Source organism: Caretta caretta, chromosome 9 (assembly GCF_965140235.1).
Source record: "Caretta caretta isolate rCarCar2 chromosome 9, rCarCar1.hap1, whole genome shotgun sequence".
Lineage (NCBI taxonomy): Eukaryota > Metazoa > Chordata > Testudines > Cheloniidae > Caretta > Caretta caretta.
In genome coordinates, this window is record NC_134214.1 from 56262924 (window position 1) to 56281323 (window position 18400).

At 49.4% G+C, this 18400-nt stretch overlaps 1 protein-coding gene across 1 annotated transcript; it reads right to left on the bottom strand.

Annotated features, from left to right (window-relative positions):
- Positions 1 to 1866: 1866 nt before the first annotated feature.
- Positions 1867 to 15229, bottom strand: LOC125642812 (allantoinase, mitochondrial-like). The gene is given in 6 exon segments (XM_048864621.2): positions 1867 to 2351; positions 3209 to 3302; positions 3519 to 3681; positions 4609 to 4752; positions 13696 to 13853; positions 15099 to 15229. Coding segments are annotated over 6 exon segments (846 nt in total). The 5' UTR covers positions 15133 to 15229; the 3' UTR covers positions 1867 to 2098.
- Positions 15230 to 18400: the final 3171 nt, after the last annotated feature.

Sequence of the window (18400 nt, forward strand, 5' to 3'; positions counted from 1 at the left end):
GAGAGTCCTATATCTGCTCTTTCTTGGGAGCCCAAGAACCTTCCTTAGAACCAATCTCCGCCTCGCTGGATGTAGAGCCTTGCACTGCTCCCTATATCCGGTGAATCCAAAGCAGAACAAGGTATTTCATTTACAGAACCAATACAGGGCGATCAACCCTCTTGCCCCAGCCTATCCTACCTGGTGTGAGCAGTGTGAGCAGCAGTGATGCCTGCCTGGTGTTCTTTTCTGCCTTCAGGTGTGCACAGGAATGAGCAGGCAAGGTTGGTGTGTCTTACTGTGTCCATCCCTCTCCTTCACAGAGCATGTGTGGGGGTTTGGGGCTGTTCCTCGAGATCGGCATGTCCCTTGGCTCTGAATTCTTCTGGGGGAGTTCCCCTAGGTGCCCCTATGGGGGTGGGCTGAGCATGTGGGGAGCGCATGTTGTTGGGTTTGCTCTCTTTGCCTTTGTATGCTCGAGTGTCTTGTTTTTAACTGATCCCCTGGGCAACACTTAATTTACTGCAACCTCAGGTTAAATTAATTGAGCAACTGGGCCCCCTCTCAGCTAGGGCGCCACTATCTAGGTGCTGATCCAAAGCCCCTGGATGTCCTTAAAGGGGTTCCAGAGAGAGCAGCGAGCTAAGCTTTGGAGCTAATAGGTTTCCAGGGCTGACACCCCCCTCCCCAGGCCAGCCAGAAAACCCCTGAAGGGAGTGAGCAGGGCAGGGGCGGATTCTGCCAGGGAAGTTTCATGAAGTCCCCCTGCTGTTCCCCTCCTCTCCCTGGCTTTTCTGCAAGAGGGAGTGATTGAGGCAAGAAAAATTATTGCCTAATTCAATTGATACATACACACAAGTAACAAGCATAGATCTCGCTCTCATGCAGACGCACACACCACTGCTCTCCACCCCCCAGTCATAAGGTTAAGATAAAACATCAGCCAGTCTCTCAGCGAGTTATCAGTGTTTGCTTCCCTCTTATGACAGCACCAAAGTCAGTTTACTCTGCTCCTGATGTTTTTAAAAGGAGGGTGAAGGCTGAGCAGACTGCATTGCACTTGGCTATGTTTGGGAAAATCTTGTGTAAGCTGCTGATAACATGCAGCAGCACAGAGACCATGCAATGGTCACACTCTGATGGGACAGTTGTGCAAGGGGCTTTGTGTACTCAGAAGGCATGGTGGAAATTTTTCCAGCAGAACTGTGCATTTGGTGGAAAATTAGGTTTTTGACTAAAAAATGTGCATGGAAAAAGTCTTCTTCTCAAGGAAAACCTGAACTTTTCAACCTCCCCCTCAGGGGTTCAGTGTTGTGATGAAAAGGTGACAATATCCACTTGAAAAAAATCCAGAGGCTGACTGGGACTAGAATTCAGATCTTCTGAATCCCAAGCCAGTGTTCTAGCCATTAAGCAACACTGCCTTTGGCACCATGGAGCACTTCATCTTCCTGGAAACACTCCATTTCTGAGGCTGCAGAGCTTGCACTTTCCTGCTTCTCCTACTGCTTATCTGCAGATCCTGTGGTACCTCCCTTAGCAGTACCTCCCCTCCTCCCTCTGTCATTGTCCTTGGCCCTCTCCACCCCACGAAACTTAAGCACCAACCACATGGTTCAGCTAGGAAAGTTTTGTGCTGGTGACCCTCAGTCCTACCTTCCTGTCCTTAATCAGGCACCCTCTCTTCAGCCCGAGAGAAATAGTCTCTGTTCAGACCCTCTGTAACCCCTCCCACTCTCCCTCCACAACATGTCCAAACCCCACCCATTCCTTTCTGTTCCACAGGTAAACCCCTTGTCTGGGCCTTGGTCACCTAGAGCCTTAGCCACTGTAGCCACTTCCTTCCCAAGCCTCGCTGTGTCCCACGACAGCCCATCCCAAGCCTGTACCATGTTTGATTGAGGCCACACTCAGGGATTCACTGCCAGGTGACTGAAGCAGAGGAGAGATGAGTGACAGAGTTGCCTGAATTCTGCAGAATGGGAGTGAGGGGCAAGAGGATGGGATCCACGAGATTGAAGAGCTGGCCCAGTCTGACTTTTGGTGCTCCTGAAATGTATCTTCTTAGATGGTGGCCTCGTTTCCCTCCTTTGCTGGTACCCCGTTCCCCCAGCCCTGGTTATGCTCGTGGCATTTGATTTCTTGGGCTGAGATTCCCTTCTGGAGCCCCTCTAGGTCTCATTAGCTGATTGGTTTTGGCTCTGATAGGAGGACAGCACTTGTAGTACGTGCCCCCGGGTGGAATGTGTTCAGACGTCAGGGTGAGGTAGTGGTGAGCAGTCTCTATAGTGAGTGGCGCCCCTTTCTGGCGAGCTTCTCTGATGATGGGCGGGGCTTGAGCAGAGGAGAGGTGGAGGATGTGGCAGGGCACCCTGTTAGGAGAGAGCATAAGACCGTTATCTTGCTGGCTGGGCAGCTCTCAGGCCAGTGACTTCACTCATCTCGTGATGATTGAGAGCAGAGCTGCAGTGTCACCACTAGAGGGGCCTGTGGGTTACGGGGAGGGCTAGTGGCCTTGTTCATGACTTAGCCACTGTCCTCAGTCTCATTGATGAGCTGGCAACACAAGTGGTAATTAGTGACCCCCAGCTGGGTCTCCTGGGGCTTAAAGAGAGACTGACCCCAGCTGTGGTGGTGAAGCACCAGAGCTAAGGAGGAGGGTCCTCTCTGGGAAGAGCCTGCAGAAGCCAGCATGCGAGCCACACAAGGAGCAGAGGGGAGCCCCAAGCTAGGGTGTGTGAGGCTGAGGGAATAGAGGAGACACCCAGGAGGCATGTGAGTTAGAAGAGAAGCTCTGCAGCAGGGAGATCCGTGGGGAAAGGAGGCAGGAGAACCCTGCAGGAGAAGCTCTGCAGGGCCAGGAGACGAGGCCAACACTGCATCTGGGCTGGAGGGGGTGCCTGAGAGGTAAGGACACACGCTTATGCCAAATCACCACACCTATGAGATTGGGGGGGGGGGGGGGGGGGGGTCACTGGCTTCCCTGCTGGAGAGGAAGCCTGGGTGTGTGTGAGCCTTTCTGCCCAGTGACAGGTTGTCCTCGGTTTACATTGCCACAGCTCTCTTGGCACGGACAGGGGCCTCACACCCTTTTGTGCAATGAAAGCAGAGAGCCAGATGGTGGGAGGGAGGGCTACAGAGAATGACTTTCTGGAGGTCAAAGGTCACTTCTGTTAAAGCTCATGTGTCTCCTCCCTGCTTCCCAGCCCCCAGGAGAATGGTTCCTTACTTATACTAGAGGCAGAGATCAGGGATGGTCTGGACGGCCTCCACTTCCATTGCATCAGGGCAGGAGTCCAGGAGTGCCCTGTACTCTGTGGGGTCTGCACAGACGCCAGAGAAGGAAATAGAGTCAGGTTTGCATCCTGAGGTGCAGAAGGTTTGTGCCTAAGGGACAAAGTGATGTGCTCCTGGACTCCATGGACTATTTACACCAGCAGAAGAGCTGACCCCAGAAGCGTACAGAGTAGCTAACTGCCTAGCAAGGGTTACAGCTAGGGGAGTTTTATTCCGTGACTCCCCTGTCAATAGGCTCTTGCTTGCAACATTCATCGGTGTTGTGGGGTGTCTGTGTGTGCCCTGCCCATTCATTGCCGTATGCAGATCTTGGAGGCTGACATGGGGGAATTCCTCCACTCCACTTGCAATCAGGGAGCACTTAAAGCCTGGGACTCCAGCCTGCAGCATGGACAGGAGCTCATCCTAAAGCAGGCAACAGAAGGGATGCACTCAGGTTATCAGACACCTGGTTCAGCCAGCCCTTCTGGATGGCTCCAGCTATGAGAGCCACATTTAAGCAAAATATGCCAAAGGACGAGCACCTAAACTACTGTCCACATGCCCCACGAGGCATCATCCTAGCCAATAACTCAGTATGTATATGGGTCAGTTCTGCTCCACAATGGATAGGGTCATCAGTTTCTTCAACATTTACCTCCGCAGAAAGTCAAATTCCAGTAGACTTTGAAGGTCAAGATGCCCCTCAGTAGACAAACCCTTCATTTCAACAGATCAAAGCTGTGTTTGTGCTAGTGGTTACTCAACAACTTTGCTCAGCTAATGCCCACTAATCTCTGACCCCATGCTAGGACAATGGGATTCTATGGTTATTATGATATTTGCTGCCCCATTGCTAATAGATTGGGCCAATACAAACCTCCCAACATCTGCAAGCTGGCCCAGCCCAGACACCTCTTCTAACAGCAGCAGGGAATGGGATTCTCTCATCAGCCTCACAGGAGCCAGGGCCAAACCTTGGCCTCATTGAAGTCAATGGGAGCCTTGCCAGTGGATGCAGATTCGTTAGTAGCATCCCTGGGACATTGTTCTGTGTCTCTTCCCCAGTGTGGTTATACAGATCAGCTGAGTGGGAGGTATGTTCAGCATTATTGACTGAATCATTCAGCAAGACTTTGTTGGACTGATCAGTTTCCTCTGCTTTATTTTGCAGTTCGCATTGACTGTGCAGCATTTTTTTAGTGACTTGCAGCCAGGTTTCCAGAAGCACTAAACACGTTGGCTCCCTGCACTGAAACTCCCCAGAGAGGAGGTGAGACCTGGGTATCTGCCCTTGCCCCTATTCCAGCTGGTACTTCATGCTGTTGCATTTGCTGAATAACACCCACTGACATGGTTTCCAGGGACGACTCCACCCCAGAAGGCTACATCCACACGGCACTGCCCTTCGGCAGACTGAAGCTTGTCATCAAAGTTTGCCAGAGCTGTGGCTGGGGGAAGACAGCTCCTGGAGGGCATAGAGAGACAGCAGCTTAGCTAGGCCCAAACCCCTTCCTTGACTGGAAGGGAGAATGCTACAGAGATGTAGGGAAAGAGTGCATGAGGAATGCAGGATGAGGAGAGCTGGGTAGACAGCGGCCCAGCTAGCTCCCATAGAGGATCATAGACAGATCTCATTTTCCAGTGTGGCGCTGGGAGCAAAAGTGTGTAATATAGTGGGATGGGAGTAGACAGAGGATGATTAAGACAAAGTGGGGACCAGAGCTACCAACACTTTGGTGCTCCCCTAGAATCATAGAATATCAGGGTTGGAAGGGACCCCTGAAGGTCATCTAGTCCAACCCCCTGCTCGAAGCAGGACCAATTCCCAGTTAAATCATCCCAGCCAGGGCTTTGTCAAGCCTGACCTTCAAAACCTCTAAGGAAGGAGATTCTACCACCTCCCTAGGTAACGCATTCCAGTGTTTCACCACCCACTTAGTGAAAAAGTTTTTCCTAATATCCAATCTAAACCTCCCCCACTGCAACTTGAGACCATTACTCCTCGTTCTGTCATCTGCTACCATTGAGAACAGTCTAGAGCCATCCTCTTTGGAACCCCCTTTCAGGTAGTTGAAAGCAGCTATCAAATCCCCCCTCATTCTTCTCTTCTGCAGACTAAACAATTCCAGCTCCCTCAGCCTCTCCTCATAAGTCATGTGTTCCAGACCCCTAATCATTTTTGTTGCCCTTCGCTGGACTCTCTCCAATTTATCCACATCCTTCTTGTAGTGTGGGGCCCAAAACTGGACACAGTACTCCAGATGAGGCCTCACCAATGTCAAATAGAGGGGAACGATCACGTCCCTCGATCTGCTGGCTATGCCCCTACTTATACATCCCAAAATGCCATTGGCCTTCTTGGCAACAAGGGCACACTGCTGACTCATATCCAGCTTCTCGTCCACTGTCACCCCTAGGTCCTTTTCCGCAGAACTGCTGCCTAGCCATTCGGCCCCTAGTCTGTAGCAGTGCATTGGATTCTTCCATCCTAAGTGCAGGACCCTGCACTTATCCTTATTGAACCTCATCAGATTTCTTTTGGCCCAATCCTCCAATTTGTCTAGGTCCCTCTGTATCCTATCCCTGCCCTCCAGCGTATCTACCACTCCTCCCAGTTTAGTATCATCCGCAAATTTGCGGAGAGTGCAATCCACACCATCCTCCAGATCATTTATGAAGATATTGAACAAAACCGGCCCCAGGACTGACCCTTGGGGCACTCCACTTGATACCGGCTGCCAACTAGATATGGAGCCATTGATCACTACCCGTTGAGCCCGACAATCTAGCCAGCTTTCTACCCACCTTATAGTGCATTCATCCAGCCCATACTTCCTTAACTTGCTGACAAGAATACTGTGGGAGACCGTGTCAAAAGCTTTGCTAAAGTCAAGAAACAATACATCCACTGCTTTCACTTCATCCACAGAACCAGTAATCTCATCTTAGAAGGCGATTAGATTAGTCAGGCATGACCTTCCCTTGGTGAATCCATGCTGGCTGTTCCTGATCACTTTCCTCTCCTCTAAGTGCTTCAGAATTGATTCTTTGAGGACCTGCTCCATGATTTTTCCAGGGACTGAGGTGAGGCTGACTGGCCTGTAGTTCCCAGGATCCTCCTCCTTCCCTTTTTTAAAGATGGGCGCTACATTAGCCTTTTTCCAGTCATCTGGGACTTCCCCGGTTCGCCACGAGTTTTCAAAGATAATGGCCAATGGCTCTGCAATCAGAGCCGCCAATTCCTTCAGCACTCTCGGATGCAACTCATCCGGCCCCATGGACTTGTGCACATCCAGCTTTTCTAAATAGTCCCTAACCACCTCTATCTCCACAGAGGGCTGGCCATCTCTTCCCCATTTTGTGATGCCCAGCGCAGCAGTCTGGGAGCTGACCTTGTTAGTGAAGACAGAGGCAAAAAAAGCATTGAGTACATTAGCTTTTTCCACATCCTCTGTCACTAGGTTGCCTCCCTCATTCAGTAAGGGGCCCACACTTTCCTTGGCTTTCTTCTTGTTGCCAACATACCTGAAGAAACCCTTCTTGTTACTCTTGACATCTCTTGCTAGCTGCAGCTCCAGGTGCTATTTGGCCCTCCTGATATCATTCCTACATGCCCGAGCAATATTTTTACTCTTCCCTGGTCATATGTCCAACCTTCCACTTCTTGTAAGCTTCTTTTTTATGTTTAAGATCTGCTAGGATTTCACCATTAAGCCAAGCTGGTCGCCTGCCATATTTACTATTCTTTCGTCTCATCGGGATGGTTTGTCCCTGTAACCACAACAGGGACACTCGTCCCCACCAGACACTACCTCCAAAGCCCTTAGCCCCTACAAATGGATTATACTTCCTAGTCCTCTGCCAATGGCAAGCCCCTTTATGTTCTCATCCCCTGTAGATGGTCTCCTTCTGCTATCGGGACCCTCCCTGCCTGGATCCCTGCTTCCCCTAGTTCAGCCTTGGGATGGACATCAGAATGAGGATCTTTGCCCTCCTCTCAGAATAAACTTCTCCAGAGTGTGAAATCCTGAGGGTACTAGCTGTGGCCAGCAGAGAGCACTATTGGACCACATTTGTCATTCAGGAGCTGGGCCCAGTGGCAGCGCTTGCTGGGAGCAGGCAAATTTGGATGCAGTTTATTTCCCTGAATGCATCCGATGAAGTGAGCTGTAGCTCACGAAAGCTTATGCTCAAATAAATTTGTTAGTCTCTAAGGTGCCACAAGTACTCTTTTACTTTTATTTCCCTTGCAATTCTGAGCTGCAGTTTGTAGAGGGTTTGTCCTGCGCGCCAAGCTCCGTGGGGTGGCAGAGAATAGCTTCACCCAGCAGCACGAGCCACAAAGGAACTTTCCCCCAGCAAAGGCTAGGCTTTCCCTGACCTGGCAGGAGTTTAACAAATAGCATGCACCCATTGAGCTCCCATTCTTTTGTCACCCCACACCCTTCACAGACAGAATAACTCAGCAGCATTGCAAAGGGAAAGAGCAACCAGAACAGCACATAGAATCATAGATTATCAGGGTTGGAAGGGACCCCAGAAGGTCAGCTAGTCCAACCCCCTGCTCGAAGCAGGACCAATTCCCAGTTAAATCATCCCAGCCAGGGCTTTGTCAAGCCTGACCTTAAAAACCTCTAAGGAAGGAGATTCTACCACCTCCCTAGGTAACGCATTCCAGTGTTTCACCACCCTCTTAGTGAAAAAGTTTTTCCTAATATCCAATCTAAACCTCCCCCACTGCAACTTGAGACCATTACTCCTCGTTCTGTCATCTGATACCATTGAGAACAGTCTAGAGCCATCCTCTTTGGAACCCCCTTTCAGGTAGTTGAAAGCAGCTATCAAATCCCCCCTCATTCTTCTCTTCTGCAGGCTAAACAATCCCAGCTCCCTCAGCCTCTCCTCATAACTCATGTGTTCCAGACCCCTAATCATTTTTGTTGCCCTTCGCTGGACTCTCTCCAATTTATCCACATCCTTCTTGAAGTGTGGGGCCCAAAACTGGACACAGTACTCCAGATGAGGCCTCACCAATGTCGAATAGAGGGGAACGATCACGTCCCTCGATCTGCTCGCTATGCCCCTACTTATACATCCAAAAATGCCATTGGCCTTCTTGGCAACAAGGGCACACTGCTGACTCATATCCAGCTTCTCGTCCACTGTCGCCCGTAGGTCCTTTTCCGCAGAACTGCTGCCTAGCCATTCGGTCCCTAGTCTGTAGCTGTGCATGAACGCATGGACAATCCCGGGGGAGGGAGGTCATGTTAGAATCCACTCAGCCCGCATCAACACTGGGCCTTTTCAGTGGTAAAAACAATGTCCCTGGGTGGCTGGTCCTTTATGGGGAGATGGGTTCAGCCCCAGCCACTCTCCTGGGAGGAGGAGAGATGAGGTAAGCCATATGACCCAGTCAGGCCTTGAGGGTAGATAGGGATTTTCTGGATGGAGCCGAGGATGAGCCAAAGTCTCCTGCAGGAGTCCCAGAGAGATTTAGAAGGAGAGGCTGCTGGCTGGGTACTGTGAGCTGGCAGGCAGCATGTGCCTCAGCAGAGCTGTCTGGAAGTCTTTCAAGACTTTGTTGCCCCCCATGATGGAGCTGCTGGAGGGCAAGGAGAAGCACAGAAGTAGCTCTGGCAGGAGGGTGGTGGAGTCCCTTAGCAACGCAGGAAGGCTTTGGGCGTGGAGGCCGGGCTTCAAGGGTGTGGTGCAGACCTGGCAAAGCAAATACAAACTGAGCTGGGTCACTGAGGGTGCATTTTAAGCACTGTTACCACAGCAGCTGCCCCCAGATTATGATTACTACTCCCCCCCCACACACACAAACACACACACTCTTCAGGCGGTGCTAGAAGTGGCCTGAAAGAAGAGGGCTGCTGGAAGCTGTACAGCCACAATAAATCAGACTCCAGAAGAGGAACCTTTTATATTGAGTACTCTAGACTATGGAAAGTCATGGGGAGGCCCAGGAGGGGGAATGTGGGGTGCCTGAAGGGCCACCCTTTACCATGAGGGGGTGCTCTAGAGGTGATGTCCCTGCTACATCCAGTTTCTTGCATACAGGTTAGAATCCTGCAGTGGGACTGGGTGGGATCCTGTGGATCCTAGGACTGCTGCCATAATAGTGGGAGCAGGTAAAATGTACTTTGTTGTGGTCAGGAGTGGGTGGGGAATAAAATCCAGTCTGTGGAGATTTGCAAGAAAACACTAACTCTATCACCTTGTCCTGTATAGAATTTGAGCAATACAAAGCAAGTTTCTCTTTTTAAAATAAAAATTTTAATACTTAAATTTAAGCAAGGGATAGAAAGAGATTTGATGTCTATTATAACAGGAGTTAAAATATTTCTACACGGTGGGGCAAGACAGCCAATGTTAGTATGGTGGATTCGGAGCATTTCTTGGCAGGGGGCCACTGAGGTCCCCAATAGTGGCCCAGGAAGGTGGTAGAGGAGGGAAGCAGGGGAGGGGTCTGGGTTTGCACCTCACTCTGAGCCCCAGCCCCTCTCAACCCCTGAGAGTTCTTACCCACTTCCCCCTTGTGTGGGGAACCTTCAGTCCTTAGATGCTGAGAGAGGAAGTCTCCCTCACTTCAGTTCTCTGGTTTTCCAACTCTTACAACACACCTTCCAACTCCAGTCCCCAGCTGCCTGAAGCAGGGGGGTTTTATTAGGTTCCTGACAGGGCTTAATTGACTACAGGTGCTCCAATTAACCTGTAGCAACCCTCCCTAGTCTACAGGGAATCATACCTTAATTAGCCTAGGGCTTATATATTTCCCCTCTAGCACTGCTCCCTGGCCCTCCTGTATCACTATGGTTTAAGCAAGATTTATTTTATTCTTTTAGTGGTAAAATTGTCATTTTAGTAATATGAGAGAATCTGTCTCTTTTGCAGGATCTAAGGTTTTTGCAGGTGGGGGTGAGATAAAAATGCAAGAAACTATGTGGGAGTGGGTGGGAGTGTATTACGGGGCGGGATGGGATCAGCATTTTAAAAATAGTCCCATGCAGGGCTCTATTGCAGACTGTCACCATCAGGAAGTGACTTCCAGAGCAATGGGAAGATGTGGATTTCCCAGTGATTACCATGAATACCTCCGACAGATGTACTAGGCCAATGAGGTAATAAATGTTCTAAAGTTCATCTACTCCCGGGTACAATTCCTACAGACTGTCAAAACAGCTCCCTAATCTCAGACATGCTAGTCTGAGGGTCCCAGTTAATAAACTATTTACTTTGCTATTCTTTTCATGTCTCCAGTTTGCTCCTGTGCACTAGATCCTGCTAAGATCTTTCAATCAGGTATTAAAAATATGCCAAACAGATTTGATGGCTGACTTCACATGTTCATGTCCCTGATACCAAGGGCCAAACTTGCAAAAGGGTGTTCTTCCTATTGTGCGTAAAATTTGCCCTGGCCAAGTTTGCACCTCTAATTTAGAGGTGCAAGTGCTCAGATGTGCACCTTCAGTTCATCTAAGAAGTGTAACATTGTAGGTTCAAATTGCACCTACAGAATGGGAGGCTTGGCTTCAGCCTGTTTGAAAATACACTGTTAAGGAGGACCAGAGGCGACCTGTGCCTGCCGATAGTGGGGGGGCGGATTGAGGGCAGGCGGCTTCAGCAGTGTGACTGAGCATGCTCAGTACAAGCCAAGCAGCAAATCTGGGGGGAGAAGGACCCTGTCCCCTCTGAGGAGGATTTCACCTCTGAACGCTCTAGCACTTATCTGACAGAATAGAGGTGATCTTGATGAGCTGGGCCCAGCTGGCTTGCCCATGCTGTGAACTTCACCATAGCTGTGTGTGGGTGTGATTTTTGTGTCTCTTTCAGACCCATGATTCTGATTCAGGCCAATCTCTGGGCCAGATCCTCCACTGGTGTAAACTGGCATAGCCCATTGACTTAAACAGTGCTACACTAACTTACACCATCTGGGGATCTAGCCCAAAGTAATCAAGTTTTCTGGCTTCCCTCTCCTTATCCAGACACTGGTAAGCATCTGTTTTCCCCCATTACACATACCTGAAATTGTGATAACGGAGCACAGCTAGAGTATTTACTAAAAATGTTAGTGGGAACTTTAAAGGAAATGTGTCCTGGCCAGCCACTCTGGTATCTGAAAGCCCTGGCTCACTACGGTAAGAGTCAGCACTGAGGTAAAGAAAGAACAGCTTGATTACTCTCAGTGATGCCAGTTGAACTCTGGAGTAGTTCCATTCAAATGAGTGGAGTTACTCTCAGGTCACGGAGGTCACAGGCTAGCCATCTATGTGGAACTAATAAAATGGCCCAGCATCTTGCCTACAGTTAGGGATGGGTACTTAAGAGGCTGCCACTACATTATTTGTGCCAAGTTCCAGGGGCCTGATCTCACTTCCACCAGTATAATCCACTGGGTTAGACCCTTATGGTGTAAATCTGTCTGAAGTCTTTGGAGTCTGTGGATTCACCTGAGAATCTGCCTCAAGATTTCATTTTTTGTATTAATTTTTAAATGCAACTACTCTGTCCCTGATAGCTGTTCCTTCTAACGTCTCTCTAATCTTTGATACATGTAGATTTGGGACCAGATTCTTAACTGCTGCAAATCAGCAAAGCTGCCTCTGGTCCTTGAATTCTAGAGCTGATGAATATGAGACTGGCCAGAGCCAGCTGTCCTCCCCTTCCAGCTTTCTGGCCTGGATTAGCCCTGCTAAACCATTGCTAGCTTTGAGCAGTGGGCAGTAGACCATGGGATCCCCTTCTGAAGCTAGGCTTGATGAAAGGAGATGCCTGGCAAACTTCTGCCAACACGCCTCATTCTTTGTAACAACCTGCAGCTGTGGGTCCCTTGCTGCTCCTCTCCTGAGCCGAGATGTAGTTTAATAACTTATCAAGTGGTCAGGAGTACTGTGACAAAGCAGAGGGATGGGAGTGGTCCATCCCTTGTTTAAAAAGCTGACTGTCAACAGCAGAGCCACGTGAGTCACATTTTCCACCTGAATAAAAACTTAGCATTGGCTGTGCTGACAGCCTTCCGGGATTTGCTTTCAAGAAGCATCCCCAGGGAGCTAGTTGGCTGGAGGGAGCACACAGGGCAATGGGCCATTATTTGAAGAAGGCAAATCTTCAACTTGAAAATGCAAGAATTCATACTGGACACCTAACTCTATAAGTTACTCCAGCAATCAGGAACCAAACATACCATGTGACCTTCATGTCCAATCAAAACAGCTCACATTTCTAATATGAAGTTGAAGATACAGTGACCTGCCTGCGAACTCTCTGCAGTGCAAGGGACCTGGTGAGAATAACTAACCAGGCTGAGCAAATCGTAAGCTGCTTGCACAAAGACTGGGAACAGGAAAAGAAGTTCAGAATTACCATCTCTGCTCCACCAGCAGCAGGTCCTTGGGGAAGGGTCACTGGGCTGCTGGCTGGAATTGCAACCCCAAGGGCACTGCTGTTAGATGGGGCAGAGCCCACATTAATGGCATAAGCTGTTTGCTTCCATCCCACTCTGACATTGTAGCCAGAGGATCTAATGCTCCACTCTCCACCTGAAGTCAGTGGAGTCTCAATGGCAGAAAGCTGGTGCACGGGAGTGGAGAAGCAGGCCCCATCTAAGTAATAGGAGGTGACAGAATGTTTCACACTATGGGCTCCTTTCTGACCTCCCATCGTTGAGCTCTGGCACTTGGCAAAGGAGTCCCCTCTAGATATCCCTGGACCATGGGTTTCAGTGAGGCCTGCTGGCAGCCCCATCACACAGCACAAACACAGGGAGAGATGTAGAGTTATGTGCCCCAGCCTATAGCAACTTGGCAAAAAGGACAATGGCCCCACACCAAGTTCTGCAGCACATGCGATTAGCTGGAAGGTACCCCAGGCAAGCGTTGGGTCAGAGCTAGGTCAGGGGTGGCCAACCTGAGCCTGAGAAGGAGCCAGAATTTACCAATGTACATTGCCAAAGAGCCACAGTAATATGTCAGCAGCCCCCCATCAGCTCCCCCTGCCCCGCTTCCAGCGCCTCCTACCCACTGGCAGCCCCACCGATCAATGCCTCCCCATCCCTCCCCGCACCTCCCGATCAGCTGTTTCATGGCATGCAGGAGGCTCGGGGAGGTACGAGGGCATGGCAGGCTCAGGGAGGGGCAGAAAGAGGTGGAGTGGGGGCAGGGCCTGTGGCAGAGCCAGGGGTTGAGCAGTGAGCACCCCCCAGCACGTTGGAAAGTTAGTGCCTGTAGCTCCACCCCCGGAGTCAGTGCCTATAAAAGGAGCCGCATATTAACTTCTGAAGAGTCACATGTGGCTCCGGAGCCACAGGCTGGTCACCCCTGAGCTAGGTATTATTATTATTATTGGTATAGCTGGTCATGCAAACCCAGCACAGCCTTCCCCCAGGGTTGTTTCCTCAATACCAGTTCATCTAGCACTTTGGCCCAAACTTGCCTTCTCTCCGCTGACAAGAGCCTGGCTCCTCTTGGGCAGAATGTCAGTTATCTTGTCGTTGCAGATGATGATTTCAGCCGGGCAGATGGTATTATCCAGCACAACCCTGTTACTTCTCACAGCCGTGACCTCTGACCCCACCTCCACTCTGGCTGCCCCTTAGTAGGATGGGTAAGAGAAAGGGAGCACCCTTAGAATCCAAGGACATAGTGTAGTTAAGGAGAAGACCAAGCAGTTGGACTCTTTGGTGTTTAAGAGAAGTAAATTGACAGTGGAATATTGTTGTTGTGAGCAGGCTGGAGAGAAGGGAGCTGCTCCCAAAGTAAGCCATTTTGTGAGGGCATCTTGATAAAACACAATTCGATTCCCTCCTCTGCCTGCTTATGGTCTTTATTGTCAGATCAGAGCCCAGAGGTCCAACATGAGCTGGAGATCTCATGGAGCTAGGCCCGGAACATATACAGAGTCAGAGACTGTCCCTGTCCCCACAACTTACCATCTCCATAGACCAGAAAGGCACAGGGGTGGGGGGGACGGCAGGGGAGGGAGGCGCATTATTGCTGTTGTATGGATGGGAAGCTATAGAGAGCGAGTGACTTGCGAAAGGTCACCTAATAAGCCAGGCAGACCCTGAACTGAGCCAGCACTCTGAGGCTAGTGCTTGAAGCCCAAGCACCCTTCCTCTCTAAAGTTCTGCTCTCTGCGCACCTGTACCCCCAGCATAGCCCCAAACATCCAGCATCCAAACATCTAAGTGGTGCTTGTTAATTCCTTCCTACATCTACAGCTCGGTCTTGCTCCAGTGAAATCAGTGGGAGCTTTGCTATTGATTTTAATAGTAGCAGAATTTGGCCCCACCCCTTTACAGTTGCAGATTTTCCCCTCGCTTTCCTTGTGAAGTGTTTTTCTTTTATGGGTGCGTGCGTATGCAGATGTGTGTGTGTGTATGTCAGTTCAGGCCCTTATTCAATGGAGACCACCTCCTCCATCCCCCAGGAAACAGTATTTGAAGCCTTCCCATCCCATTGCACTGCTGCTGGGGGTTCTCACCCCCATCCACTTGCTAACTGCATGTGGAACCCAAGACAACAGCTCAAGCGGCCTATGACATAGAGACCTCTCCTCCTAGTGCTCAGTGGGTGTGGTTGGCAGTTTGAGGAGCTAAGACTGGCTACCACACCAGCTCAGAAGCAAGGACAGGGAACCACGAGAGACCAGCGGGGGTTGGCTAATGTTCAAAGGGATTGATGAGGCCCAGCTCCCTGACCAGAATGTTCACTGGCAGTTTAACTCTGTGGAATTGCTGCTTTTAACCCTGCGAACAGAGCCCTACCGGAGGAGGATTTCTGCCAGCTAGTCCTAAGTGTTCTTTCACCTGGAGGTTGGATCTGTTCCTTACTCACCTGTTTGGGAGGCTTCCCCATGTTTTGTAGACATCCTACGCTGGCATGTGCTCTGCCTTTCTACCTGGCACCTCCTCAGTATTGATTCCACTTCCCTGTCTTACGCTTGCGAATGGCTCCTCTGTCAGTGAAGCTCTGGAGCAGGGGAAACTTTCCAAATGACCCCAGTGGGGATTTTCCTCACTCCCTCAGCAGGGATGGGATAGTTAATGTTTGATGAGCTCTGAGCTTTGCAAACAGACAGCCACTTTTACCCAGTGCAGGCCAAGTATTTCCATGGCTTTGACCTTTGAACTCATTTATTTTGTTTCATTTCTTAGCATAACTTTAGTGCTGTGGCAAGCCACTGAACTGATGACAGTGCAACAAGGGACAAGTGCCAGCTTCCTCCCAGCCCAGCCAGTGAGCTTTGGGCACGTTGTGGGAGGAGCACCTCCAGGAGTGCTTCAGCCTTGCTGCTTATCCATGTCTTTCATTGTACATTCTTTGGAGATGGCTACAGTGGGTTTTGTGAATCTGAACTTTCTGAGATCAAGTTCTTGCTTAGATTGTCAGCGCTCTGGGGCAGGGACTGTTCTGTGTTTGTCCAACACCTCGCACACCGGGCTCCTGGGCTATGGCTGAGGTTCCTATGTACTACTACAATATATTTGACTGACTCTGTAGGCAGTTAGATCTTGGAGAAATGCTGATTATTAACTATCATTTTAGAAGCTGTGCATGTCACTGATGATGTTTGTTTACTTCCTTTAGTCCCTCTGATTGGATAATTCCTTAGGTGCAATGCTGCCTCTGGGATATGGCAAGTAGACAAAAACATTACATGGTGTAAATGCACTCCAGGCACTACGTCCAATTATCTAGTACCTGCACCACCAAGTGCCTTCGCTTTATTTCTAATGATTTTTTTTTTTTGCATGGCAAGGAAACCAATACTGCATAAACGCTGCACTCTCTTCTTATACTATTAAGCAACTGATGGGAACACTGAGCCTTAGGGTGGCTCTGGGGGATCGGACTGTCATTTTGGTGGGTGTGCATGAAAACTCTGTGGGCATGGGTGGACCTTTTGGACCTTTTGGAGCCCTAATAGGATTTTAATGAAGTACCATGCTTTATTTGCATTTCTTTTGCCCCTTCTCCAATATACACTGCACACGTCCTGGGAAAATGCACATTCCTTCCATATAGTTTAACCTCCATAACATTATATTAACCATATTAATTTTACACAAGGTGTAAGGAAGGAAACTGGAATCATGCTTGCTGGAAGTTCACCCCAATAAACATCGAATTGTTTGCACCTTTGGACTTTGGGTATTGTTGCTCTCTGTTCATGTGAGAAGGACCAGGGAAGTAAGTGGGTGAAGGAATAAGCCCCCTAACAGCAACCATAATGTCAAAGGCACATTCAGCCCTAATGATACGTTAGTCTAGATTTGGAAATATATTAATTATTAATAAACCTCCAACCTAGGCTTTATTCTGTCCCCCTAGATAGGCAAATAATTTCCCCAACGGTAGGAAGAGACAGTCTAACACAAGCAATACCCATGCCTAACTAGTCAAAGTGAGCATTTAAAATACCCAGGAAAGCCATACTGAAGCTGACCTACTTATCCTTTCTCTACTTATCCTTTCTAATTAGTACAGCGGCAGAAACAGGCCCCAACAAGATCAGGGCCCCATTGTAGCAGGTGCTGTACATCCATGTAGGGCCAGCCCCAAGGTGCTTGCAATATAAATACACCAGACAAAGGCAACATACCTTGGCTAAGGCCACCCATGACTTGGGTGTGGGGAGTAAAACCCTGATTTTCCAGTCAGCTACTGCATCCTGCTGGCCAGTATAAGAAGTCAGAATGTATATCATAAAAGCAGGCGCAGCTCCATGGAAATCAACTGAGCTATGTAGATCTGCACCAGCTGAGGAGCTGTGCTCTTGCATTTCTCAAAAATACAAATGATTTTGTAGCTCTTCAGTTTCCCTGGATGGGCCAGAATCCAATTAACAAACCAGCCAACCAACTCTCTCCACCCACACTCCCCCCAAAAGCACCATTGCCATCCCCAGCTGGTGCCTTCCTTTGACCTGTGCTACAATTTTTAGCCTTAATGGAGACATTAAAAAAAATTCCTCATCCCTCTTAAAAGAAAGTCTCCATGTCATTTCATATACCATTAGTGTATAGGATACTGGACAGGAGTAAGAGTTAATAATACGTAGCTCTTTTCATCAGTAGATCTCACAAGTGCTTTACAAAGGAGGTCAGCCTCATTAGCCCCATTGAACTGATGGGGAAACTGAGGCATGGGCAGGTGCCGTGACTTATCCAAGCTCACCTTCCCACAGAACTCAGGTCTCCCAAGTCCCACTGTAATGCTCTATTCACTGATCACACTGCGAGCTGAGTTTGTTTGACAGCCTAAATCCTGAACCCTTGTGTGAAGTGCAGACTTTACCTGAGGATTTTCATGCCAGCAAGGGAGATGGAATCCTCCCCCCCAGGACACAGAACATCAGTTTAGCCACTGCTCTGGTAGCTGATCCCTGGGCTGCAGTACTAGCTCTGGCACCCTTTCTCAGTGGGGGCGGGGGTTGTGCAGCGCATCATAGAATCATAGACTATCAGGGTTGGAAGGGACCTCTGGAGGTCATCTAGTCCAACCCCCTGCTCAAAGCAGGACCAATCCCCGACTAAATCATCCCAGCCAGGGCTTTGCCAAGCCTGACCTTAAAAACTTCTAAGGAAGGAGATTCTACCACCTCCCTAGGTAACGCATTCCAGTGTTTCACCACCCTCTTAGTGAAAAAGTTTTTCCTAATATCCAACCTAAATCTCCCCCACTGCAACTTGAGACCATTACTCCTTGTCCTGTCCTCCTCCACCACTGAGAATAGTCTAGAACCATCCTCTCTGGAACCACCTCTCAGGTAGTTGAAAGCAGCTATCAAATCCCCCCTCATTCTTCTCTTCTGCAGAATAAACAATCCCAGTTGCCTCAGCCTCTCCTCATAAGTCATGTGTTCCAGACCCCTCATCATTTTTGTTGCCCTAATCATTTTTGTTGCCCTTCGCTGGACTCTCTCCAATTTATCCACATCCTTCTTGTAGTGTGGGGCCCAAAACTGGACACAGTACTCCAGATGAGGCCTCACCAATGTCGAATAGAGGGGAACAATCACGTCCCTCGATCGGCTCGGTATGCCCCTACTTATACATCCCAAAATGCCATTGGCCTTCTTGGCAACAAGGGCACACTCTTGACTCATATCCAGCTTCTCGTCCACTGTCACCCCT